Source organism: Pteronotus mesoamericanus, unplaced genomic scaffold (genome assembly GCF_021234165.1).
Source record: "Pteronotus mesoamericanus isolate MK-2021 breed Mesoamerican mustached bat unplaced genomic scaffold, CSHL_Meso_final contig_180, whole genome shotgun sequence".
In the NCBI taxonomy this organism is placed as follows: Eukaryota; Metazoa; Chordata; class Mammalia; order Chiroptera; family Mormoopidae; genus Pteronotus; species Pteronotus mesoamericanus.
The window spans coordinates 9,107,035-9,134,747 of NW_026555076.1; the positions used below are offsets into that span (position 1 = coordinate 9,107,035).

Sequence of the window (27,713 nt, forward strand, 5' to 3'; positions counted from 1 at the left end):
CTAGACCCCAGTTTGTTGGGTTATCCAGTGGCGGTAGGCTGTCACTCGAGTGTACACTCCTGGTTTATCTGCCAGACCACATTGATCCCCCCAGCTCACTATCCCCACGAGGAACCAGAGCCGCCGTGAGTCCTCTTGTACTAGCGGGCCACCAGAGTCACCCTGAAGGAAACAGAATGATTGATTATTTCAGTGTGAAGACAACCTCAAAGTATTAAGGAGTTTATTTCTATGGCAGTAGAAGTCATATCCATTATGAAAATAAAGTTAGTCTGACATTTCCTGTTAAGCTATTGTATCAAGTCAAATGAAAGTTACCAAAATCTTCCAAGGACACACATTATTCCGTCAGCAAGCGTGAGAAGATGAAGAGTACATTTCCCAGGCCCCCTCAGTTGTCTGGCTGACTTCCAGTCCTCACTAACCTGTCCTCCTTCAGGGAGCCTTCCCTGACTACGTGTACCTTCCACCCCGCCCCCACTGTCACCCCTCTGTCTTTGGACTGGATGAGTTTGTCATTGCCTGTGTTCTCATATCTTGTGTGCACCTTTTTCACTGCTTCTTTATTATTTTGCACAAGCACATTTGTGTGCCTGTTTGAACTTACTCCAGCTGGGTCAGTTCCCCTCACTGTAGCAGCTGCACATCTCTGCAACCCTCTTTGCCTTCATAATACTTGTTCATTGCCTGTTTTTCTGGCTATTCTATGAAGTCCATCAGGGAAGGTGTGTACCTATACCAGACATTGCTGTATCCCAAGCTTCTAGTCCATAGGAGATACTAAGAAAATATTCGTTGAATCAATGACTTTTTAGAAGTCTCACTTATCCTCCTACTTATAGTACTCTCCCTGCATGGCACCATTAAAAAATAATTTTTGGTGAATGAGCAGAAATATGTTTATATGGCAATGAGTAAAAACTCCTCATGAAATATTTACCAGCCAATTATAATAAACCAACCAACCAATATCTGCATACGATCTCTAGTTGGGGGGACAAATTTAGTAGGTCTTACATGCTGCACGATGAGGTAAGTCTATGAGTTCTGGAATTAGAAGGCCAGGGTTTGAATCCTCCACCTACCAGCTATATGGCCTTCAGTAAGCTATTTAATAGCTCCCTGTGCCTCAGTTTCCTTATCTATAAATGATGTTTTTTTATGTGTTTAAATGAGTTTAACACACATACTACCTGGCATATAGTCAGTACTAATAAAAGTCAGCTATTATTACCAAGTTTGCTTCTAGAATAATTTCCTATTCATTTGATTGCTTTCAGTAGCTAGTTTTTCCATACCTACTTAATTACTGGTCTAGATGGGAGGGAATGTCAGTGCGTGAATCACCAGCTTGCATGGCAAGTACTGCATTGAAATGATTGGCACCTGCCTCCTTCAGATTATGCATCCATGCGTCAGTTAGCCAGTTTTCAGCACGTTTTTAATCATTGTTTTTGCTGCTATTCCCTCTACAGGAAGTTTCTTCTGTGTAATATCTTAACAAGAGTAGTCAAGACATGCTAAACTAAGAGATATGTCATTTTTCCTTTCTCTCTGGCCAGCTTCACTGCCTGATTATGTAGACATTTGAGCTGTGTTCTCTCTTCCAGACCATAGTTTTGCTGAGTGCAGGGAACACAGTTTTGTGTTGGTGCATGGTCTGATGCATAGAAACTAGTTCATCTGTTTTCTTTAAGTGAACAGAAATGAATAGGACATCATAAGCTCTTAAGCAAAGTGCTATTCTTGAGGCATAAACTGAATGCATTATATTATTTTGGCTGAAAATCAGTGAAGCTGGGAGTAGGACACACAGGGAGGTTTTGTGATGAATTATGGCTTCAGCTAGGCTTGGGGGAAGAGCCAATTTGCATACACAGAAGGTAAAAGGCATCATTAGTAAAGCATGAATAACACACTTTTATATTCATGTGTATCCCTAAGTCCTAATTAATGCTCTTCATAGATCTGGAATAGTCAGTGTATAAGTGTGTTGCTTATCTGGAAACTACTATGAATGTTGAGGATTTGTTGTTACAGGGCTAGCAATAAAAAAGGAACAGGTAGGGGAGCAAGAAGCGTTCCCCAGCACAAGGTCATCTCCACTTAAAGGGAGTGAAGGGCCATGAGTAATTAACAGTATCTTGAAAATTGAAAAACAGTTCCCCTGATCTATACATAACTTGCAGTCAATAAAATGCTTCATTTTGGGGAAAGTATGCATGGACTAGGGTCTTCACAAAAGTTATGTAAGAACTACTTTCTTACCTACTTTTTAAAAATGTGAACAGAAAATATAAAAGTCAGTAATGGTTGAGGAAAAAATAAACCTGGTTTTTCTGCATATGATTCCCAGGAAAACAGTATCAGATTCCTCAAGAAAACAGATCGATTTTTCTTAATTCCAGAAATGCCATTTCTGATACTAAGTAGTTATTGCTATTAGTATATGGGGTTGGGTTTTAGACATAGGAATAAAAATCTATTAAAAGATGTAACCACATCAATTGTTTAGATAAATTTTTTAATACTATAATCTTATTTTAATGATTTTAAAGGAAGAATTTCATATTTATTGTTTGCATTTTATATTTGGTTGAAAATTATAGGCTATATCTAAATAGTTTTTTTTCTCATTTGTGCTGTTTTACAATGATGAGAGGTGTACTAACTCAAGCTTTTTGTGTAAATTTTCTTCATCAAGATGCTAATATTTGGGTGTTATTTATATCTTAAAATCAACTATTGTTTGTGACTTTTAGATGCGTAATTTACTTAAACCTCATAGTAGTTAAAAGTTGAAGTTAAAGTTATTAATGTCAGTGATCATGATCCAGCTTAATAAGAACAGTAAAAATCGCTGAGATAGCAGACATTTCTTTGTTGCTTAGTATGTGCCTGACAAATTTAATCTCCATTAACTCTTTAGTAGTACATAAAAAAGGTACATACTATTATAATCATTTCCCTCATTTCATTGATAAAAATGGTTATAGAGGTTAAGAAATTCAAAGTCAGTTCTGTCTGGTTCTTGAACTTCAATGACTAACCATTCTGCAATTTGGCTTCTCAGAATTAGTATTTTATGACAAAACAACTTCATAAAATAAATTTTATTTCTGAAACCTAAATCATAGATTTTTAGAGGATCAGGACTGTGTATTATAATTTACCTCTATGCCCATCATAACATCACATGCTAGTAATAACTTATAACCTGAATGAAGCCATTGATAACATTATCTTTTGAACTTACCCGGCATGCATCCACTCCACCTTGAGGTAATCCAGCACAGAGCATTCCAGGAAACACTGCTCCATCATAACTGATTGGTGCATTACATACATCATTACTTATTATGTAGACCCGTCCTTGCTCTAGGTCACTAACTGTGTTGCCTGTTAATTATAAAGCAGAAAGAAAATGGAATTCAGAATAAATAAATTAATGACTCTATGGTGAACATGGGAAGGGATAAATATACTCCAAACATTATTTCTTATTTAAAAAAGAAAGATATTAAAGATGTACTTTGGAGTCTCTGCTCAGCAAAGATATCCGTAAGTGGAGAAAGATAACCTTTTCAAACAGATCAGTTTCTTTCTCTCTCCCCTATTTTTTGTTTTAGCTTTGTGATGCCCCTTAGACCTTAAAAGAACAATAAATAAAAAAATCTGCTATCTTAAAATTGATTAGTACCATTTAAATTACCCACTGATTGACTTTGAACTGGATAATTACATATTTAATAACCTTCAGTCTAGCAACAAAAGAGAAACCCACCTGGATTCAAGGTTAAAGAGCTATTGATTTATATTAATGTTCCATCAAAATGGCACTGTCACTTTTGTGATGGGCACACACATTTAACTACTACACCAAATTACTTTGGGCTATGAGAACACAACAAAATATTTTTGGGGACAACTAAATCAGAATTATTCTTGAGAGACATCTACAACATGGGTATAAACCCATGAAAAAAATTTTAAATTATTGTTTATTGTTTATGCTATTACAGTTGTCCCCACTAACCCATGGAAATTGTTAATGCTATCTTTCCACTCCATAGTTGATATTCTTATTTTCCCCTTAGCTCTATTTGCTTCCCCTTATTTTCCTCATTTTTTTAAATTTTGTTCATTCAATAAGCAAATCTGAGCAATGCTTATGTACATATAGAGTTCCTTACCTGAGTCAGGATTTCGTCCCAGAATACCTTAAATGGCTGCTAATACCTTAAAACGCATTAAAACCCTCAGAGAACACCTAGACAAATCCTCTTTTTAAAAAAATGTTATTTTTTAAAAATAAGGGAGGCATTTGAGTCATGTGGAGTCTCTGGGTCATTGAACTAATGTTTCTTCATCACTCTATTTTACATTTTCTTATATGTTTGAGAATTCTCCGTATTTGCTAGGGGCAATGCTTTGCTTTGCTGAGGAAACTCAGGAACAACTACAGTTTAGACTGACCAGGATATAGGATGGTTATGTCTATAGAATATCTTTCAGGTGGTCCCTAATTTAAAAAAATTATATAATAACAAGTACCAGATATTTTGTTATTTTTGTTTTATTTTTCCTGAGATACTTACCGCCATATGTTTCTGACCCCCATCCTGTTACATAAGCAGTGGAACCAGGTAGAATATTCTGGGTAGCTTCTGGGAGACATACCATATGGATATTTTTGTTAAAGGTGATAGGTCTGTCAAGTCTCACAACTGCAATATCATTTTCATGAGTTCCAGGGTTATAATTGTTATGGATCAAAATAGTATTTACTCTTCTTCTCTCCTGAGGAAATATTGTGGAAATACCAAAGGTAGCAGTCCATCTATTAGGATCAGAGTTGCTAAAAACAAACAAACAAACAAAAAACCCCCATGAAACCATGGATTTGAATAGGGAATCTGAGCATTTTAAATATTTGGATTTTGTGTTTGTCACCCCCACTATCATCTAGGAACTACTTGATCAGCCTCTCTTTGATATACATTTCTGTATTACATAGCTAGTAATTGAGTTTAACTCTTCGTTGGCACAATAAGCAATCATTTGTCTAGAGAACACAGAAAGATTTTAGAAAACATATCTTAGGTTCATGAAAATCTTGGTGGTGTTCTCTTCCAATGAGGATAGTCTGATACTTTGATAACCAGTATAACACAAATGCCCTTATTGATGTCTCCCTTTTCTACAACCTCCCCCAGCAACTAAGAAATCTGAAATAATGTCCACTTTAGTTTTAACTCATTTCTTCCCATCTTTATTTTTTTTTCTTTTCTTGCCTTTAGCCAAAACTCCATTCAAACAGTTGTGATGATAAGGGGCTCCCCTCTTATTAGTTGATGAATGATTTTTCTGTATTAAGTATGATGCTTATTGAAGATTTTTGTGCATGTATGTGTGAAGTATGTGTATGTTTATGTGTATATGTGTGGGGGGAGAGAAAGAGGGAGAGAGATAGAAAGAGATTGAGAGTAAGAGTGGGAGTGAGAGCACTCACTAATATAAAAAAAGTAGGGCATTATCTTTGTGACCTGCAAACTGGAACATTTTAGTCAAATTTCCAACACAAAAACCATAGGTTAAAAATGGATGAATCTCATGCAATCAAAATTAAGTATGTCATAGACAAGTTTACTAGATGGATGAGAAACCATGATAAAATACTTGCAATGTTTAATATAAAAAATTTCTGTAATATACAGAAACATCTATAAATCAATAACAAATGTACAGAAAACACATTATAAAATGGGCAAAATATATTAATAGGCAATTCATAGAAGAGGAAGGCCAAACAGCTAACAGATATGTGAAAAAATACTCAAACCCATTAGTAAGCTGAGAAATGGAAATTATAATAATAATAAGCATGTAATGTATATTCATAAGTGACAAAAATTTAAGAAGAGAATAATATCGTGTTGGTGAAGAAGAAAAATTCAAACTTTTTTGCGTTATTGGTGAAGATGTATACTCCTGGAAAGCATTCTAGCGTATTTGGCAAACTACATAAGTACTTCTGAGTACATATTTCAGAGAAATTCTTGAAGGTTTACAGAGATGCACATATGAAGGGGAGTGTGTGTGTGTATACACACTCTATGTGGTAGTGGGAAGCTGGAGCAACCTACTTGGATAAAGGAATATGGCAGATTCTGTGGGGGACCAGATTAAAATTCCCAGGATTGAGCCAAAACAGTAAGAAAAGATATGAGATATTATATACAATGATATTTATATAAATTAAAGACATAAACAAACACACACAAAAAATAAAAACCCTTTAGATTTTGTAGGTGATTGTATACTTAAAGACACATGTAAAATATTAGAGTGAGGTCTAGGGGGGCAGGCAAGGTCGTAGAAGTAGGATCCACATATAAAAGAAGAAAAATAAAATGAAAGAAAGAGAGAAAGATCTTGTATAGACTGGTGAAAAGAAGGATCTGTGAATTGTAAGGTTAACTCACCATGTTCCTAAAGTTGAATAAAAACAAAACTTAACCATATAATAATTTATTAATTTTGTGGAGTTGAGATATAGGTAGTGAAATTGATACAGAAAATAAAAATTGTTTATCCAGAATATACTTTTATAAGGCACAGTGGCATGTATAAGACTAAATACTAGTTAAAAGTTCTAAAGAAAAAATATTTGACAGCAAATAAATATATAATTATTTAAAATTGAACTTCATTTGATTGGCATCTTTACAGTGAAGATTCTGAAAAATAGTTTTTGTTTCTTTCCTTCTTACCTTCTTGCTTCCATACTCCTCTTCCTTCCTTATTTTTTTTTTTTTCCAGCAAATGAAGAAGAGCTTGGTTTGGGAACCAGTTAGATTTAGATTTGAATCTTGGCTATGCCGCATATTAGTAGTGTTATTCAGTGCAAGTTACTTAAACTCTCTCATTCTCAGTTTATTTAATGCATAATATATTATAGATGATTCCCTCTCACACAATTGTAAGTAATAATTCAGACAAGTAAACTATGTCACTGCTTGGAACAAGGTAAGTAGTCAATGAAGGTAACTATTTTCATTAATATTTTTGAAAGAATACATTAATGGCATAGAGCAGTCTAAGATCAACCATCAGTCTGTTGATTGGCTTACATAATTTAATGTGCAAATTTTCTGCAAGAATTCATTGTGCTAACATTTAACATTTTTGCATTAGTGTATTTAATTATACCAATAACACCAAGACATAGATAATAGTATATCCTTATTTACCCCTAATTTGAAAAAAATAGTAAAAAAGAGGCTTGTGAAGTTTCAATAATTTTCCTAACTTTGAAGCTAAGATTTAAATTGATCATTCTGACATACAACTCTTTGCTATTTACCATGATGATATACTATTACCTGAAATAAAGAAATAGAAATAAATTAGTAAGCTGAAGCTTTTGCTATTATGAAGAGGAAAAAGTACTCAATGTTTTTGCATTGAATTATTTACGACTCGAACTGATCATGTTCAGTCCTCGGGGTGTGGGTGGAGTCCTTATGCATATGGCTCCTCTGTTCCATCTCCTGTTCCAGATGGGCAGGTAGCTGTGGCCTCACCTTCTGAAGCAGTGAGCTGCTGTCAGAACCCATATGTTACTGATCAGGATGCCTCCACAGTGGTGAACGTTGTTCAACCGTAGACTAACTTGCCATGGCCAGTCTCCTTCCTCGGCCTTGGTGCCTCCGATGACTCTTTCTTCAGACAATGTCATTAGGTCTGGACGGGCCCCACATTCTAATGAGAAAAGGGCATTAATGTGCTGGGAATATCATGATTCATTTACTTTTGGGAGATGTTGCAAGGGTCTCTCCATCATTTATGATTTTTATGTGTTCTTTTATGTATTCTTTCCCTGGACATGCTAGCTTTTCTAAAAGCATGATCAATTTATTATATTTTTACAGTACTTAGGTGACTACTGTTGTCTATAAACTGAATTTTAGAGAACATTTCTGAACTTATTTGGCACGTGGTTTCAAATTTTGGAACAGCTTCAGAGTTTTCTGGAATTCCTCATGAATTGGGATTAAGATAGTTCAGTGTTGGATGCACCAGCTCAGGCCACAGGTTCACTAGAAAATTTCCATCTTCTCTGTAGCCTTGTTACTCAGTGTGGTCTTTGACCTGCAGTATGGGCATCCCTGGAAGCTATTGCAAGTGTTGATGCTGTATGGAAACAACCTACGTGTCTGTCAGTGGATGAATGGATCAACAAAATGTAATACACACACACACACACACACACACACACACACACGCACACACACAGTGGAATGAGAACTATTATTTAACTTTAAAAAGAAGGAAATCCTATCATTTGCAATAACACTGATGAACCTTGAACATATTGTATTAAGTGCAATGAACCAGCAGAAACAACTTAATGCTTAAGATCCAACTACTACATGGTATCACATGTGGAATCTTAAAAAAAAAAAAGTCAAACTCTTAGAAACAGAGAGTAGAAATTAGTTATCAGGGCCTAAGGGTGGGGGAAATAAGTTTGGTAAAAGGGTATAGACTTTCAGCTATAATGTGAAGATGTTTTGAGGATCTAATATATAACATGGTGACTATAGTTGATAATACTCTATTGTATAGTTGAAATTTGCTAAGAAAATAGATCTTAAATGTTCTTACCAAAAAAAGGAAGGGGAGGAAAGGAAGGGGAGGGTTAAACATGTGAGGTAATGGATGCGTTAATTAACTAGCTAGGGGGATCTTTTCACTGTACATCTCTCTCTCTCTCTCTTTCTCTCTCTCTCTCTATATATCAAAGCATGGCACTGTATACTTTATATCTTTCATCTTACAGTTGTATTTGTCAGTTTTACCCCAAAGATGAAAAAAAGAGAAATATTGACTCTTAGACCCATACTAGGGAACAAATCAGATTCTACGTTTCCCCCCTACTTTATTGAGGAATAATTGATAAATATAATTGTGTATACTTAAAGCATACAATGAGTTGATATACATATAATTGTTGAATAATGACCAAGATCAAGATAATTAACACATCCATCACCTCACATAGTTAACTCTTTTGTGTGTGTGTGTGTGTGTGTGTGGTGAAAATGCTGAAGATCCTGTTATTCCTAAGAATATTCTATGGATCTAAAGTAATTCCTTTCAATTTAGTCTTTGTAGGTTGCTGAGAGTAGGCCTCAAACATTCTCCCCCCGCCCCACACACAGGTTTATTTAAACATCTTTGTCTTAAACTAATACAAAATAATGTTGAATGTAAACTATAATTGAAAAATTTTAAAAATAAAAAGTGAAACAAATAAACAAAAATTATCTTAAGAGAGTCCATGAGCTCCAGTGGCCAAAACTGAAGTGGGCTTGGGTGGGGCAATCACTCAGTTCCTCTCAACTTCCACCCCCATGATTTATTTCCCCTTATTTAGTCTGTCACTAAGAAATTACAGCAAATTACCACCAACAATTTCTATTGCTGGGCCAGATCTAAATGAGAGATACTGCTTCAATATGACAACCATCCAAAGGCATTTTTTTTTCCCCTGACAGATTTCCCAGATAGAGAAGGGCCAGATTTCCATTAAGAATATACATGAAACAGAGCTTCCTTTGCTTCAGCCTCCAACCAAATCCTCTAGTAATTTACTTAAGCACATTATCATTAAAAAGAAAGCATGATTTAAATGTACAATGAAATTGAAAAACACCCATAGAGGTAGCATTATCTTGAAATATAACTTAAGTATCTCAAATAGGCCAGCTATCCAGGCATATCAAAATACCCTCTAACTACATTTTATCAGCAGAGAAGAAAATTGCTGTTTTCTAGTGATTGTATTTCTGCTATTCTACCTAAAGAGCATACAGAATGGCATTGGAAAGTAGTGATTTTCCTTTAGGTAATTGACATAAAACTGACAACTCTTTATATGGTTTTTAAAAATTCTACTTTATAATTAACTTAAATCCACAATGAAGCAAACTATTCTGGTGGTTAGGAGAAGCCATATAAATGATGTCACCAAACATAATTTATAACTCTACAGAAACGCCACCATAAGACCAGGCAGGGACAGCTTCCCAAAGCTGCCAAGAAATTTTTCATGAGGTCACACTCAATACAGATTGGGTGGAATGCCACTGCTACCTCTTCTCCCTTCTAAAAGGAGAGGAGAACCTGACAGTCACTCCATGGGCCAATGGAACCAGCAATGTCTTATCTCTACAACAACTTTTGTGAGTGAACTAAGAATAACATTATCACCTCAACAGATACAGACTTGGCAAAGAGCACAAAAAACTCGACCACTTACTCTTTATATTCTGGTAAACCATCTTTACAAAATAATTTTAAAAGTTACCTTGCGTGAACAGATTTACTGCATCTTGGTCAGTAAGTGCTGGTATCAAAAGACAAAAAGAATCAGAGTAGGGTTAATACATTAAGGACTGTATATCATTTTATTTTCATTTCCTAAAGTGTAGCCCTCAGATACCCATTATCAGGGACACTTAGAGGGCTGCTGAAATAAAATTTCTAGGCTTCTCATGTAGCAATGACACTACTTCTGCCAGTAGCTGGACAGCTGAAATGGTCTTTTGACACTTTCTTTCTTGTCATTTTCACATCTTGTTGGTTTCCAGATTTTGTACCTTCTTGCCTCTAATTCTCCTTTGAATTAGCTCCATCCTCCCCACCCTTTGACCACTACTTTAGTTAATGCTTTCATCAGTTGATGCCTATACCCTTACAATAACCTTCAAATTGGGTTCCCTGCGTCCACTTTGTACTTTCCCATGCATCCACCTCTACTTTATCAGACTGATTTTTCTAAAAATGTGTGATAGATCATATCTTTTTCTGACCGAAATCTTTTAATGAGAAATAAGCTTTTATTTCCTATAAATCTAAACTTCTCAGACGTGTAAATTTATTGACAGAAGTTTCACAGGGCTTATCACATCTGCCTTGTAAGTGACAGAAGAGCTAAATAATCTTTTTGGCAGCAGGAAATAAAAAGAGCTGACCACTGCTTTTCCTTCTCTGAACAGAGATACTTGACTTCAAATCCTGACTTCTCTATGTGCTGACTGTGACACTGGGCAATTATCTGGATTTTCTGAGTGGAGACAATGAAAGTATCTATAAGATACGGTTGTTGAGAGGATTAAATAAGCTAATGTCCGAGTGTCAGCCAGCCAGAAAGGACACACCAGCCAGAAAGGACACACCAGCCAGAAAGGACACACCAGCCACGGAGCTGCAGCAGAGCTGGGAGTCCAGGTTAGGGCTGTGGAGACAACTTTGTGGTCCTGGTACAGCAGATTTCAAATCGCTTTCCTATCTGTTGGTAAACAATCAAGTTGAATACCAGGCTGGTGTAGGAGCTGCCAATATCCTTTAATCCTGAGCTTATTATGAGGGAATCATAGTTTACTAAGCTAGTAGTATATGACAAAGTTGGAGGAGTGTCCTTCCATTCTCTGCACACATTAAGTAATTCCTTTCTTTTACTCATGCAACAAATATTAATGGAGTATCTGTTATACTAGATACTAAGTAGTAGGATAGTTGGATCAGCAAGACAGACTGGTTCTTGCCTTTAAGAAGCTTGTAGAATAGTATGAAGACAATACAAAAAACCATAAATAATTTTGTAGTTTCTTTTGTGATAAATGTTATGAAGGTAAATGAAGGGGTCTGTGACAAGGGTAAATAATTGAGTGATGGAAGTTAGAAAAGACTTACATTAGAAAGTAACAATTCTGATGAGACCTGATAGATGGCACAGGGGTGATCTAGGGAGTATTATAACAAGCTGGAAAAATGCATGCAAAGGCCCTGAGGCAAGATGAAAGGAGCTTGGCAGTTGGGAAAATATGACAGTATGGCCAGATTACAGTGAATGAGAAAGAGAGTGGTATACTACGAGGCTGGAGCGCAAGTATGAACCAGATCATGCAGTGCTTTAGATGGGATGACCATATTATTTATTGTCCAAACCAAGACACTTAGGGAGCAATATTAATTGTGGTTCTTGGGACAACTGACATGAACTGAGACTGTCCTGGGCAAACCAGAAAATACGGTATTCCACTTACAGGGGTGTGAGGGCACCCACGAGCGCGCGTGCGTGCGTGCATGTGTGTTTTATGGGAAGCCATAGGAGAATTTTAAGCAAGATTATACTGTAAAATATTTCCTTGGTCAATATGTGGGAAATAGATTGGAAGGAGCCAAGAAAATATGTACAAAGAGTAGTGTGGAGGCGAGTACAGAAGTTCAAATGAGAAATGATGTTGGCATGGATTGGAGCAGTAGCAATAGGGATAAGAGCAAATGGGCATAGATTCAAGAAAAGCAGAAATGGACATGATTTTCCAAAAGAATACAGAGATATTGCTCAATCTCCTACTTTTTTCCTTTAGTCTACAAATATTTATCTGGCAACTTACAGCTGCATGCTTTGTTCTGGATGAGGTGATCATTAATTAAATTGTTCTCTGGCCTTGAGAAGCCACTTACCATTCCTGCAACATACCTGCAAATCAAAATCTCACAACATTCATCATAAAGAATATTGAAAGGGAAATATTAATAAAACATTTTAGCAAATAAAATTTACTATATGAACACTAAATGATTCTCTAAACTTTAGAATGTTTTATATTAGAGGGCTACATATTATATGTAGCTTTATAATATATTCTTTTAATGAAATTTAATTCCAAGGGGAAAAAAAGGTCAGCCTCTTATTAAGTTAAAATATGGGTTAGTTAAACTGAAGGATATATTGAAACAAAATGGTATATAAAAATGGTACTTGCTTATTATCTCAGTCGGAAGGTTAATTTCCAAGTTTCCAAAATTATTCAGCATTTGACGTAAAACAGACTCAATTCTGCTTTTCATTGATTCTCCATTGTTATTTCTAGGGAATTTAAATTTCATAACAGTATCTGCTATCACACCACTGCCACTTTGCCTGAAAACCATAAAGATATTTTTTAAAATGGATAATTATGATAATTTTCTGCTATTCTATTTATATACTCCTCTTGAATGAACATTAAAAAGCATTTACTTGAGGTATTTAACTTTAAAACAGGTCTACATAACCATGTTTACTTATGTAATGATATATTATGATACTATCCCACAGGTATCTGATCTTAGTGCATAGTGCATTATACCTGGCTTTGAAGTCAGAATGTCAGAGTTTGAATACCAACTCTGAAATTTACTGCTTGACAGTTGATAAGCTCCTTGTTTCTTAATTTTTCTGTATCTAAGTCTCCTCATATTAAAATAGGTTATTATGAAGGTTATATAAATTAATATATGTAAAATTTTGGAGAATAATGTATAGAATACAGTAAATGCACTATAAGTGTTAGCTATTATTAAACTTCACAAATCTTCCAAAAAAAACAAAAACAAAACAAAAAACAAACTACCCCTCACCCCAATAAACAGTTATAAAGAAATGAGTTTCCAATTTTATTGACTTAGATGCTCAAGCTAAATTTCTGGTTCCTACACCTGTTTATCTGGCCACAAAATTAAATTTTAGCTTTTGTAGGCATATGTTCAGATTTTATCTCCATTTCAATTGACCACAGATATTCCTCACTACAAGCCTTGATAATTATGTAACACTGAGAGAATTTCTGCTTCTTCCATGTAGATCACCATGTGAATCACTTCTTCCACCAAATATTGGATGTCTTTTTTTTGAAAACCTGTATTAGGCAAATTTGGTCTTGATGCTCTCATATGCACCCTAGGCCTCCTCCGCTCATCCAATCACATTATGCCATGGTATTCATTCCAGATATTAATTTAGTATTTACTTAGCAAATATTAAATAAGCACCTTCTAGTGCTATGTGCTATTTTTATTTTTATAAATTGTCTATGACCAAGACTCACAGTTGGCTCTTGCAGTTTAGAAGGAGGAGCAGACCCTAAACAAATAAGTATAACCCCCATTTCTAGCAACATGAAAGTCTAAATAATTTTTAAAAATTTTCTAGCCAAAACAACCAGAAATGCTAGAAAAGTGTAATAAATTCCATTTGAAATACAAGGGTGAGCTCACATGAAAGTATGAGAAATCTTGGAAGACCAAAAATAAAGAAAAACATGAATATTATGTGGTAAACTCTAGAATGTTCAACAGGCTTGAGTTTTAGCATTTACGTAGACACTGAATATGAAGCTTTGGGTTAGTGCAAAATAGGGAGATGAGCATGAGTTTCAAAATAAGGTCAGAATTTTTAATGAACTAAATCCTTAGTGAAAATATGGATTAGACAGAAAAAATTCTGCTCATCTCATTACAAATAGATAAATAAATAAATAAATAAATAAATTAATTAATTAATTAAAGTAAATAAGTTTGTCTCAGAGGTCCAGGTCTAGATGGGAAAAAAAAGTTTCTCTTGAGTATTCATAACTATGACCCTGGCTATATGAAAGTTCTGAGTTTGCATTTATACTATTTGCATGGTCCCAGAGACTTTGAGCTAACAAACTGTTTAGAAAAAGCAAAATTCAGGCAGCATCCCATATAGCAACTGGAAGGGCATTCCAAGGGGTTGTACAAAATGGAAAGCTTTCAGAGGTAGAGAGGTCGGGGAGGGAGCTGCTAACAAGAGAGGAGTATTATTTTTAGATCATGAAGTCTTTTTGGGGGGTGGTGGAGGAAATTGTTAGGGTTTTTATCATGCAGATTGCCTCTTGTTTCCATGGTGGGGAGAATGGAGTTGGTCCACATGACAGATTACCTAACTAGTGCTTATCCAGAAAATTCCAGACTGTTTGATTAAGATTACATTTCTGGGAGAGGTTGAAAATGCAAGTATATCAGTTTTTTTGTTTTTGTTTTTAATTATTTATTGATTTGAGATAGAGAGAGAGTGAAACATCTGTTTGTTGTTCCACTTATTTATGTGTTCAGTGGCCAATTGTCATATGTGCCCTGACAAAGGATCAAACCCACAGTCTTGCCATATTGGGATGATGCCCTAACCAAATGAGCTACCGAGCCAATGCCTAGATCAGGTATTAAATCTAGGTTTGGTGTCATGGGTTTTTTGCATGAGTGATGCCATTTTGGGCCTGTGTTTTTCTCTTCAACATAATTAACTAAAAAATGGTCCATGTTCTGCTGATCTTTTTACAGTGTCTGATAGAAGCAATTTTCTAAAGGTTATATAAAATCTAGGCGTGTAAAATCCCAGTTATAAAGTGAGATTAAATATAAGCATGCAACCCATTGGTGAAAAAAAATACCTCATGAACTAGAATCTGTAGGACAAGAAGAGCATCCTCAAAAACAGATAGTCAGGTAAGTATGTTTGCAATAGTTAATGATATGAAAGGGGGGAATCATACATATGAAAACAGTTCATAGGAGATTATCAAAACAGACTAGACAGACTTTCTAGAGTCAAACAGAGCTTGCAGACAGGAAAACATAGTCAAAGTATTTTTTGTTGAAACTCAATGGATGGGTTACACAGAATAATAGGCAAAGCTGAAGAAAAATTAGTTAACTGAAAGACAGAGATGAAGAAATCACGTGGAATATTAACACAGATAAAGAGATGGAAAAAAAATCAAATATGGGCTCAGAGACAGGAGAAATCTCAATGCTTTCCTAACATAGTGCTAAAGAAGAGCACAAAAAAAAAAAGGAGCAGCCATATTACAACAGATAATGAGAATTTTCCAGAATTGATGAAGACACAAAGCCTCAGATCACAATGACACTAAGTAAATAAAAGAAAACCCACATACAAATATATTATAATAAAACTGAACTCCAAAAACAAATGGAAAGATTTCAAAAAATAGAGAGAAACTAGCTACCAAAGAACATTTTGACTGAGGGGCAATTTCTTAATAGCAACAATGGAAGGCATATGTAATTGTATCTTCAAAGTGCTGAAGGCAATTAGCTATCAATTTACAATTTTATATCCACACTAAAGTATTATTCAGGTATTATTCATGAGGCTAAAAAGGACATTATTCAGATCAAAGCAAAACAAAAAAGGTTTAGTTTATTACTCATGTACTCTCTGCAAGAATTTATAAAGGAAATACTTCAGTAGAAGGAAATTGAACACAGAAGGAGGGTAAGAAGCACCGGAAAAATTTGGAAAAAAGAAAATAGTTAACTTGTAATCTAAAAAGACATTGACAGTATAATCATAGTGACTAATTGGCATTACAAATGAGGTGGAACTAAAACACCATGAATAACAATATGAGTAAGAGTTCCAAGTTCCCTGGGAAAAAGGGTAGTGGATTAAACAACTCTCCCTGTTCATATTTTAAGTATATTCACTAAAGTAATGTAAGTAGAATGCAGTACTTCTAAAGTAGTGAAAGAAGAAAATGAAGAAAAATCACACAAAAGAAGTCAAGAGAGTAGGAAACAATAGAAAAAGCAAGATAAAGAAAACATAATATGGTAGAAATAAATACAAATGTAAAATTCATTACAATAAATGTAAATTGACTAGACTCTCTAGTTAAAGGCAAAGGTGGTCAAAATACATTAGAAAATGTAATCTAGCTGTCTTCTTATTGTAGGAGAACTATCTAACCTGTAAAGATACATAAATGTTGAAAATAAAAGAGTGGTAAACACTGAAAAATAACCACAAGAAAGTCAATGTAGCCACAGTTATATCAGACATAAGAGATATGATGGTTAAAAAAATTAATTAATGATAAAAAGAATTAATACCTAGATAAAATAAATAATTCATGAAGAAGATACAACAATTCTAAATATATAGGCACTTGATAACATATCCTCAAAATATATTGCATAAGGAGAAACATACAAATCTATAATGGTAGATTTTATTTGAATGACACACTTATTAAGTCTAAGTGCAAGGAACAGAATTGATTTTCCAGAAAAGGACTTACAGACATACATAAACAATATATCACAGAAGTGGTAATGAAAATCTAAAAAAAAATCACTTGTGTGAAAGAATTATATTAAATCTCTGTCTCATACTATACACAAAGCACTTGAACATGTGCAACAAAACTTAAAACTTACAAGAAATGTTGGGAAATATCTTTACATACATGGATACATACATACATACATAAGAAAAGAATTTCTTAAATAAGACATTTTACAACTGATTTTTCAGGAAAAGATTCCATAAACAATATAAAGATATTCTATAGACAGGGAGAATATATTTGCAACTCAGAAAGTGACAGATGATTAGTACCTACTATAAATACAGAACTTCTACAAATCAATAAGAAAAAGAATAATAGACAAAATGGAAAAGATGAATATGCAAAGAGGAGGGACCCTTTGTGAATGACAAACATGTAAATAAATGCTCAAACAGGACTAAGTGTTTCATACTTACTAATTTATTTGATCTTCATAACATCTCTATCAAAGAGACATGTCACCTCCTCATGGAAGTTGTGAATAAAAACTGGCTTTTCAAAGGAAGTTATCTCCTGATTTGTTGGCTTTCTGTACCTCAAATTCTCTATTAACAGGGAATTTGAGGTACAGAAAGGTGAAAAAATATGCGCGCTCATGTGCGTGCATGCGTGTGTGTGTGTGTGTGTGTATTTCAGTCAGGGAAATAGCTTGTGTGAGGGTCTTGGGGTTAGGGAAAGTGAAGAACTGAAAGAAGTCTAGCAGCGAATAAAGAACATAAAGATGGTACAAGGAAGTCAGATGAAGGAAGGTTTAGTATTTCTATACATATATATGTAAATAAAATGTCTCAAGGAGACATATATACACACATATATCTATATTATATATATTAAGAATGCATATATCTTTGATACATGTATAATGTAGATTGAGGAAAGACAGGAAAATTATTAAAGATGACTCATATTTCCTTCTTCAGCAACCAGGTTGAAGTTTTGCCATTAACAGAGGTAAGCAACACTAAAAGAATAACATTTGGTGAGGGAGAGATGATAGGCTCAGGTCTGCACATATTCAAGTTGAGTGTTCTGCAAGATATACATACGATGATATCAAGTAGATGGCTGTGTATGAAAATAAAATTCTAGCCCAGAGATTCAACTTTAAGAACAATCAGAATATAGGTGGTAATGAAGGCACTGAATGGAAAGAATGGAAACTGAGAAGATGAGAGGCTTGTAGCACAGTTTCACATTCAACAACAGTTGAGGAACATACAGAGAAAGAATGGGAACTAGCAAAGAAAATAAAGTGGACAGGTAAGAGAAAAATCAGGGGTCTTTAGGTTTATAGAAACCACAGGATGGCACTATGTCAAGGAGGATTGAAAGTCTAACTGTGCCATGTTCTGCTGAGAAATCTAAAGAGAAGACTGAAATGATTTCTTTGGAGTGTGTTATTTGGATGTCATTGTTGAATTTAGCAAGAGCAGTTAGCATTTTGTGGCGGGTTCAGAATTGGGATTGCAGGGGATTAAGTAGTAAGGGGGAAGTGAATAAAAGGAGAGAAAATACAGATAGCTCCTTTGAGTCCTACCTGTTTTGAGAGCTAGTGGCTATTACAGAGATTTTCACAAGAAGGCACTAAGGCAAATGTACACTGAAGTGCATTTTGGAAACTACTTTTTTCATAGATTCTTTCTACTTCTCTAACCCCTCAACAAAACTTATCTGACCAGAGCTCTATTCTCCTGGGTATTTATTAGGCAACTCTACAGAGAATAAGAAAAATTAATTTTATTGTGGTGTTGGTATTTGAGAAAAAAATCCTTTTTTTCTTTCAAAGAGCTTTTGCAAACTGCTTGCAGGATTGACCAATGTGGATATTTGAGGCATTTGTGGTAGGGTCAGTAAAGCGTGACTGTTTTAGTTGTGATTGCTTGTTTTATCACATTATATGAATAGGTACAAAATCAATTAAGGCAGGGAAGGCAAATAGCTAGCACACATGCTGCTACTCCCTCTATTATTAATTCATGACAGGCATGCTTGGATTTGCCACAACTTCATGTTTGTTATAGCATTCCAGGCAGACAAATACCCAAGCCACCTTTGATGTTGGTTATGGTCTTCTGGTCTCGGATGCGTGTGTCCAGGAGCACAGCACCGCACAGCTCCAGAGGGCCCTGTTTACATAGACTGCATTTGCAGGGTACCCACCGGATTTACACAACAGGATAGCCCTGTGACTGTGCCTTCACCCACATCTCTCTCCTTCCTTTCCTTCTTTTCCTACCAAGAATTAAATATGGTTATTTACATTAGTAAGTAAATAGGTCCTATCGGGCATGTTTTATTTTTGTTTTGGCATTGTTTTTTAAGCTGCCCATGAAACTATTTTAAAAATATTGCAATGAATTGTGTGAACATTTCATTCATTTTCCATGCTGTGAACAAAAGTCAAATGGACATTCAAGTTTGCATTTTTTGGATATAGTTCCACTCACCTCAGTTTGATAACATGAGCTCTGATGAACTGATTTCTTAAATTCGATTCTTTGAATGTTGTAGTAATCTGTAGAAAGAAACAGGGGGAAAATACCTGTCTGTAATTACAGTTCTTCCTCTCCTTAGTTGTATCTCCCAAACCTTGCAGCGTGGGACTTATTAGTGAGAAATAGGGACTTGAGGTATCAGTTCAGCTCAGTTTAGTTTAATTGCATTTCTAAACCTGTGGGGTTGATTTAGGCAGGTTATATAAACGTTTGATGCAGGACTTTTTCTTCATTTATTACACACAGATGATAGCAGACAGTATGTGTCTTCACTAGAAGCCATTCTAATCACACCAGATGCCCAGGATGGGCATCAGGATGGATGAATCCTGATTGAAATCTGTTGTTTTATTTGAAGAGACCCATTCAATCGGCATTTACGCTTTTGATACATGCATTTTGCAAACAGGTGCTTCCATTATTTCTAAATGGCTCGTTCATTTATCAGTATTCAACAACAGTTATGGACCACTTCTTGTGCTCCACTTCCCTTCCCCGTATCAATTACTGGGATGCAATGGTGAGAGAAAATAAACAATCCTTGCCATCATGGAGCTTACATCTAACTGGGGAAGACAGGCACAAATAAAATTATCATCCGCACTTAAGTAAAACAACTTTGGTAAGTGTAGCATTTTGGAGAGGAATTAGATGCAGTCCATGAGATTAGAGAAGCTTCCTAGAGGAAATTCTTATGGAGGTGATACCCTCAGGAAGAAGTAGAGTTAGCTGGCTGAAGAGGAAGGAAAACCTTGCAGGTGGAGTGAATGGTACATGCAAAGTCCTGCAGTGGGAACAAACAAGTTGTGTTTAAGGAGTAAAAGAAGGCCAGTGCAAGTATGTAGCATAGAGAGCAAAGAGGTCAGGATGATAGGAAAGACCAGACCATCCAGCATTTGGTCTTTACCATAAACAATGGAAAGTCACTGAAGTGTTTTAAACAAGAGGAAAATGTAGTCAGATTTGCCATTTGAGAACAGTATCTCTTGATGCATATGGATAATCAGTTTTAGAGAAGAAATAATGCAAATTAGTTATGGTGCTATTTTAATACTCTAGAGGTGATGTCTTGGAAGGGCATGGTGGTAGCACTGAATCTGAGGCAAATATGGGGGTTAAAACTTACAGGACTTGGTAAGGAATTTGATATTTGGAATGACAGAGAGTAGTATGTCAAGGATGAATTCTAGGTTTTTTATTTGAAAAACTGAATAAATAATATTATCATTAATGGGACTAGGATTGCTGGAAGAAGGCTAGGATGGTGTGAAAAGACCATGGATTTGGTTTTGGGACATAATGTATTAGAGATTTTTAAAAACAGTAAAGAGATCAAGCTGACAGTTGGGTAAAAATGTATGAAGTACAAAAGAAAAGTCTGGGCTAGAGATAGTGTCATTAGTATATAAATTTTGGTTGAAATCAGGTCATGGATGAAAGAATCTAGAGATAGAAAACAGTGTGAGAGGAGAGGAGGGTGTAGGTCAAAGCCTTGGGCTAATTTCAGCATTTACAGGCCGTGTGGGGGAGGGGGAGCTGTAAAGCGCACAGAAGGAGGGGCCAGAGAGGCAGGATAAGAAAAACAGGTGAGTGGATAGTATGAATACCTCTCATGGAAATCACAAAAATTATAGACTTTTTGAGTTATAAAGTACTAAAAAAAACCATTTAGACCAACAACTTTCCTGATGAGTAAACTGGGAACCAGAAAGAAGTGAGTTGTTTAATATAATAGAAGGACTATTTCACGGCTTATTAAGCATTACAATTTTGTCTATGGGACAAGGATAATGATGGTACACATGTTACCATTGGGAAGTGGTGTGATTCTTGGATTTGTGGACAGGACACCTGGGTTTGAATTCTGGTTCTACCACTTTCCAGTTGAGTGGCCTTTGACATTGCATAACCTTTGTTTACCTGGCTGTAAATATGATTTATTAATTCAAATGGCTGTTGTGAGTTGAAGGTTAAATAATATATGTGAAAGTTCTGTATAAACTATAAAGCACCATATTCAGGTATTACTCATATAATATTTTAAATGTTTAAAGTGTATTTACAGAAGGATAAATAAGATTAGGAAAGTCACAGATCAGAAGAATTTCAAGGGAGATCTTGCTCTGCCAGGTGTTTAAATATATTTTAAAGCCTCAATACTCTAAACAGTTTGATACCGATGCAGGCAAGATTAACCATTCAAAGAAAGTAGAGTACAGAAAATAGAAAAGGAAGAATTTAGCATATGATAAAGGTAGCATGACAAATAAATCAATTGCACTATTTAGCATATAGTTTTGGTACCCCCACCTAGTTATTTCCTGGGAAAAAGCTGGATCCCTACCTTACTGTAAAATAAGTTCCAGATGAACCATAGATAAAATTATAAAAACTGAAGTGATACAAATACAAAAAGAAAATGTGAGTGAACATGTTAGAATATTTGGAGAGCAGAAAGACATTTTTAATTGGCACAAAAGTAAGAAATCATAAAGTATCAATAATTATAGCTACATAAAAATATTAAATCTATTGGGCATAAAAAAACCCTACATTATATACAAAGTTGAAAGTTAAATTACATATTAGGGATATATATATATAACATGGATGACAGGTAAATTTTAATATTCAAATAAAGTCTTTTTCCCAAAAATTATATAAAAAAGACAAATGCTCCATGCAGTAAGAAAATGGTCAAAGTCATGACCAAGAAATTAAAAAAATAAAGTCATGAAAATGACCTATTAAGATATGAAGGCTGATTAAATCTTACTAACAATCAAAGAAATGCAAATCAAAATGATGAGATATTATTTTTTACTTATTGGCAACAATTAAAACATCCACAAGCCTAGTGTTAATGCTGTGGAGAAATAAGCACACTTATGTATACTGTATACTACTGGTGAGAATGTAAACTGGGGAACCTCTGGAGTGCAAGCTAGATATTAAGATAAAAGTTTAGAATCCACAGATCCACTATATTGGTATAAGAAAGTGCTTGAATAAGCAAATACATATAGAAATAGACAAGAGAAGAATTTTAAATATTTTTCTTTTTTCTTTTTTAAAGATTTTTATTTATTTATTTTTAGACAGAGGGGAAGAGAGGGAGGAAGAGAGGGAGAGAAATATCAATGTGTGGTTGCCTCTTGTGTGCCTACCCACCAGGGACCTGACCTGCAACCCAGGCATGTGCCCTGAGTGGGAATCAAACCAGCAACCCTTTGGTTCACAGGCCAGCACTCAATCCACTGAGCCACACTAGCCGAGGTAAATTTTAAATATTTTTCAAACATTCAAAACATAACTCTCTAATCCCTTATTCTTAATGTGTGGCCACTCATAGTGCCTTTCTTCTGAAGAGTATGGTGTGGAAGAGGGACAGAGTAACTTTAGGGTAGAGACCTGACAGCCAGGTGATCGAGGTCAACAGTGATAAGTCATATTAATAATATGTACCCCCTTCATATGACATAATGAAAATGACACTGCTCCTCTGTGGTCTTCTGCTCCCAAACTCATAGCCCTGCTCTAACTATGAGAAAAACAGCAGAAAAACCCTGATGATGGGACAGTCTATCAAACACCCAGTCAGTACTTCTCAAAGCTGTCAAAGTTATGAAAAGCAAGGAAAATCTCAGGAATTGTCATCATTTACAAGAGCCTGAGGAGACGAGACAAATAAATGGAATGTGATATCCTGGATGGGATCAAGGAACAGAAAAGTACTTTAAATAAATAAACAATGGAAATTGAATAAGATAAAGCATTTGATTAATAATAATGTATCAATACTGGTTCATTAATTTTAACAAATACACTATTGTATGGAAGATGTTAATAGAGGAAGCTGGTTGTGATGTATAAGACATGTCCATATTATCTTTACAACTTTTCTATAAAGCTGAAATGGTTCTAAAATAAAATCTTCAATAAAAACAAAGAAAACATTTAAAAATCTCTAGGAGGGGGGAAGAAAGCATAGATCTCATACTCTGATAACTCTGCTTCTGAGAAAATGTCCCAAACATATAATCATGCAAATGTACAATGATATATAAACAAACAAAACAATAGGGTGGTCATCAGAGTAGTGAATATAATAGTGAAAAGCTGGGGACAATTTAAAACTCTCTCAATATAGGACTGGTTATATAAAATATTATACATCTATATATTATAATACTGCTTAATTATTTAAAATGGTATATTTCTAAATTTATTGATATTTAACTCAACATTTTTGGGAGAAAAGTAGACAAACTAGCATATATAGTCTGATTTCATTGACAGATAATTGTATGTGTCTGGGCATGTATGATATATGCAGTTTGCATAAAAAGGTACCTGGCACATCAAAATGTTAATAGTGGATATATGAGCGTTGAGATTTTGTGCATATTTCTTCCTTCCTTATATTTCTTAAATACACCAAATTTACTACATTTGTATATTATCTTTATAACAAGAGACAGTACAACTATCTCTTGTATAGTATAAGACACAGTACAACAAACAAAATAAACCTTGTTTATTTTGATAACAAGGTTTATACATGCATTGTTATTTACTTTAAAGAACATTTTTGATAAGAATAACAAACTAGAATTAGGAAATATTTAATAATTTTTATACTTAATAATTTTTAAAAATCCTCACCTGAGTATATGCTCCTCACCCAAGCATATGGTTTTTTTAAATTGATTTCAGAGCAAGAGAGAGAGAGAAGAGAGGAGCCTCAATTGGTTGCCTCCCATATGTACTGTGACTGGGAGATCTAACCTGCCGCTCAGTTTCTGCCCTGACCAAAGATCAAAAGTGCAGCCTCTTGATATACATGATGATGCTCCAACCAGCTGAACCACCTGGACAGACAGGGCATATATTCTTAGGATTCTTAAGAAAGGTAAGGGTAAGTAAGCAACCTGGAAACTGGTCAACTCTGACTCTGCAGGGCTGAAGGCGAGACCCTGGTTAGTGGTGATAAACAAATGCTGAGGGTCCGCTTGTGAGGTTTTTGGTGGGCAGCCTGTGGGCCTCTTTCAGTTGAAAGTCCAGGCTTGCTTTGCATAGTTTCTATGTCTATCATTGAGCCAAAGTGTGATGTTGACCAAACTATGTTATTATTGAAAGGCAAACATGTCTTTAAACACCAACCACCTGTGCGTTTAGTTGGATAAGGAAAAAAGAACTAAACCAAATGAAAAGGATATTAAAAGACAATCTCAAGGAGAGCACAATAAATGCCCAATTTGCACAAACCTTAGACTTCCAGTTTTAAAGTCATAATCACATGAAATATGTATTTAGTTATGACCCTTCTAATGCTTTTCATTCATGACTTAAGAAAATGAGAATAAGAACAGTATACTAGTAGATTAACTTGGAGCACAAGCAAACACATCTTTCACCATTCACAGTAGCAAAATATGCAGAACATCTAGCAATTGCAAATTTTTCAAAAATATTAGGTTTATTATCTTTTTTATGATAGAATACAGAACAAAGACAAATACTGACTTACCACAGATTCAATTCTTCCACTCAAAGTCCTATATTGCTGTGTACCTGGTGAATTTAACTGATCAGTATAGTTAACATTTAGGATTTGAAAGCTGCTATGGTAAAAGTAAGATTTTTTATCTGTAAAACAAAGAAAAAGCAGAATCAGTGTTGCATTACTAAGTACTTTAACCTTTAGTTTATTATGGATAAACTAAATCCTCCCAGGATTATGGGAGGCTATTATATAAGATTAAATATTCTTCCCTTAAAAGAAAAAAAATACTCTAAATTGAATATAAATGTCTCTATAATAAAATTATTCTCTTTCAGTTTTAAAAAAGATTGGCAAAACTAAGACTGTGAAAGACGTATGAAAATTAGAACAGCATTACTTGAGAAATTGTTCAGAAATATACTTTTCATTCTATATTTTGGAAAGATTGATAATTGCAGGTTTTTATATTAAAATATTAATGAATATCTATAATATGCTATTAGTTATCAAGGAATAACCTAAAGTAATTATAAATAGTTTTAAAAATTATTTCAAATAATTTTCCTTTTAGAGGAATTAGTGACTTGCCATTAATTTTCTGGACTAAGCTAGAAAATAAGTCTTCTAATAACATCTAATTGGGTGGTCCAATGTGAATTATTTCCACCAAAAAGTGTCTTCCAGATGACATATTTGGCTGTCTGAAGGAAATAAAAATCCCTAAAACATTCTCTACACATCTTAGAGACATTGTGAATGTGAACAGAACCTAATCTGTCTCAGGAAAAAAATCTCTCTACTTCCTGTTGATCATTTATGTATAATTTTTGCAGAGAAATCACTCAATGGCAGGAAGAAGTTGGAGAGCCTGGGGGAAGGATAGTGTAGTCTTTTGTGGCAGAAGAGCAAGTCTCACTAGGGCCATAAGTGGTCACTGGGATACACTTTGAAGAGGAGTTACCTAGGTTCCTGCCTTTGTGTTTAAGTTTGACAATACAGTGCCCTTAAGGGTGAAAATACATTAATTCAATCTGAAATTTTGTTTTTTTGCCTACCTCCATAATTCACCTTAAACATATTTGACCCCAGGAGACTTGATAGCAAAATGTAATCAAAAGCAAAATTTAGCCACAACTTTTAATTATATTGGCTGAAAATCCTAGTTACTTGTTTTTTCTAATATTGGTAATTGTATTGAACCATTTGGAGTTTTTCAGCCTTCATATAGTTAAGCGTTTTTGCCCATTTGCAATAGTACATCCAATAAAGTATGTTCTCACTCACTCTCCTCACTCATGCATCCCCCCACACCTACACACAGATCCCCATACATGTTTTAAAGGGTTTAACAGAATTATAGCTGAAATTAAAAAATAACCTCAAAGTGTATTTTTAAGTAAAAGAGTGGATGATAGCATATATTATCCAGTGAAATTTGACACATTTCTCTACATTAAAACATCTGAAAGAATATTCACTGAGATACTAAGAAAACTTATTTATGAATGAGCAGGGTATATGTATTCTTTATATTATTTGTTTCTTGTCCATGTTTGCTATATTTTTGTAATGTACTAATGAAAAGTTAAACAAAATAAGGAAAAAAATTAAAAAAACAGATTTCTTTTTAAAGTTTGCTTTTATCTCTTTCTTTTACTCAATTGCAAATTCGTCTCCTATTATAACTTCTGCTACTAAAACTGCGATTTCAGGAGACAGATTATGAATTAGCAAGTACTCAGGTATATCCAAATTTTAGGGTTGAAACTTAAGGTTCTTTAAAAATATTTACTTTTTATAATCTGATCAGATTATTACATGGAAAAGGAAATTGTAGTATTAATGAAAAACAAAATAGGCAAATTCTAGTATCAGAAAACTACAGAGATTTTTTCCTTTGGCTAGAATGCTCCTCCCTTGGGTAATAATGTTTATTACACTAAAAAGGCCAAAAGAGAGAAGAGAAAACATATAGATTGAGGGAAAATGTATTTAGGAGTACGTGTATTTTAGAAACCTATATTTAGGAATATATAAGAAATATAATTATATTAAGAAATAAAAATGATGACTAAAAATGGCAAACTTTTTATTTACATTAGTTTCAGGTATACAGCATAGTGGTTAGACCATTATATAATTTACAAAGTGATCTCCCTGATACTTCAAGTACCCACCTGGCACTACACATAGTTATATAATATATTGACTGTATACCTTATGCTGCACCATACATCCCCATGACTATTTTGTAACTACCAATTTGTACTTAATCCCTTTATCTTTTTTTCCTCAGACCCCCAACCCCCTCCTATCTGGAGACTATCAAATTGTTCTCTGTATCTATGATTCTGTTTCTGTATTGTTTGTTTATTTATTTTGTTCTTTAGGTTCTAAGTATGAGGGAAATGATATGGTATTTGTCTTTAACTTATTTCACTTAGTGTAATACCTTCCAGGCCCATCCATTTTGTCACAAATGGTAAGATTTCAAGGAATACCAAACTTTTGGCCTGAACGTATATTTAGTTATTTAGAGTGAAAAGTGGCACTTTTAATCTTCTGGAACTTACCAAAAGCTAAAAAGTGGATCAGTAGAGCTACTGTCACTGCCAGGATTATCACCACTGCGACAACAGCAAAGAACACCACATATGGATTCAGAAATCTTGAGGTCACTGTTGCTCGTGCTGGCCT

At 34.6% G+C, this 27,713-nt stretch overlaps 1 protein-coding gene across 1 annotated transcript; it reads right to left on the minus strand.

Moving 5' to 3' along the window:
• On the minus strand, nt 1-27,713 carry LOC129065492 (transmembrane protease serine 11D-like; the record flags this gene model as incomplete). Its single annotated transcript, XM_054566734.1, has 9 exons — nt 1-162; nt 3,257-3,399; nt 4,599-4,858; nt 7,587-7,764; nt 10,376-10,414; nt 12,843-13,000; nt 19,463-19,530; nt 25,041-25,159; nt 27,590-27,713. Coding segments are annotated over 9 exons (1,251 nt in total), but the record flags the coding sequence as incomplete, so codon positions are not given.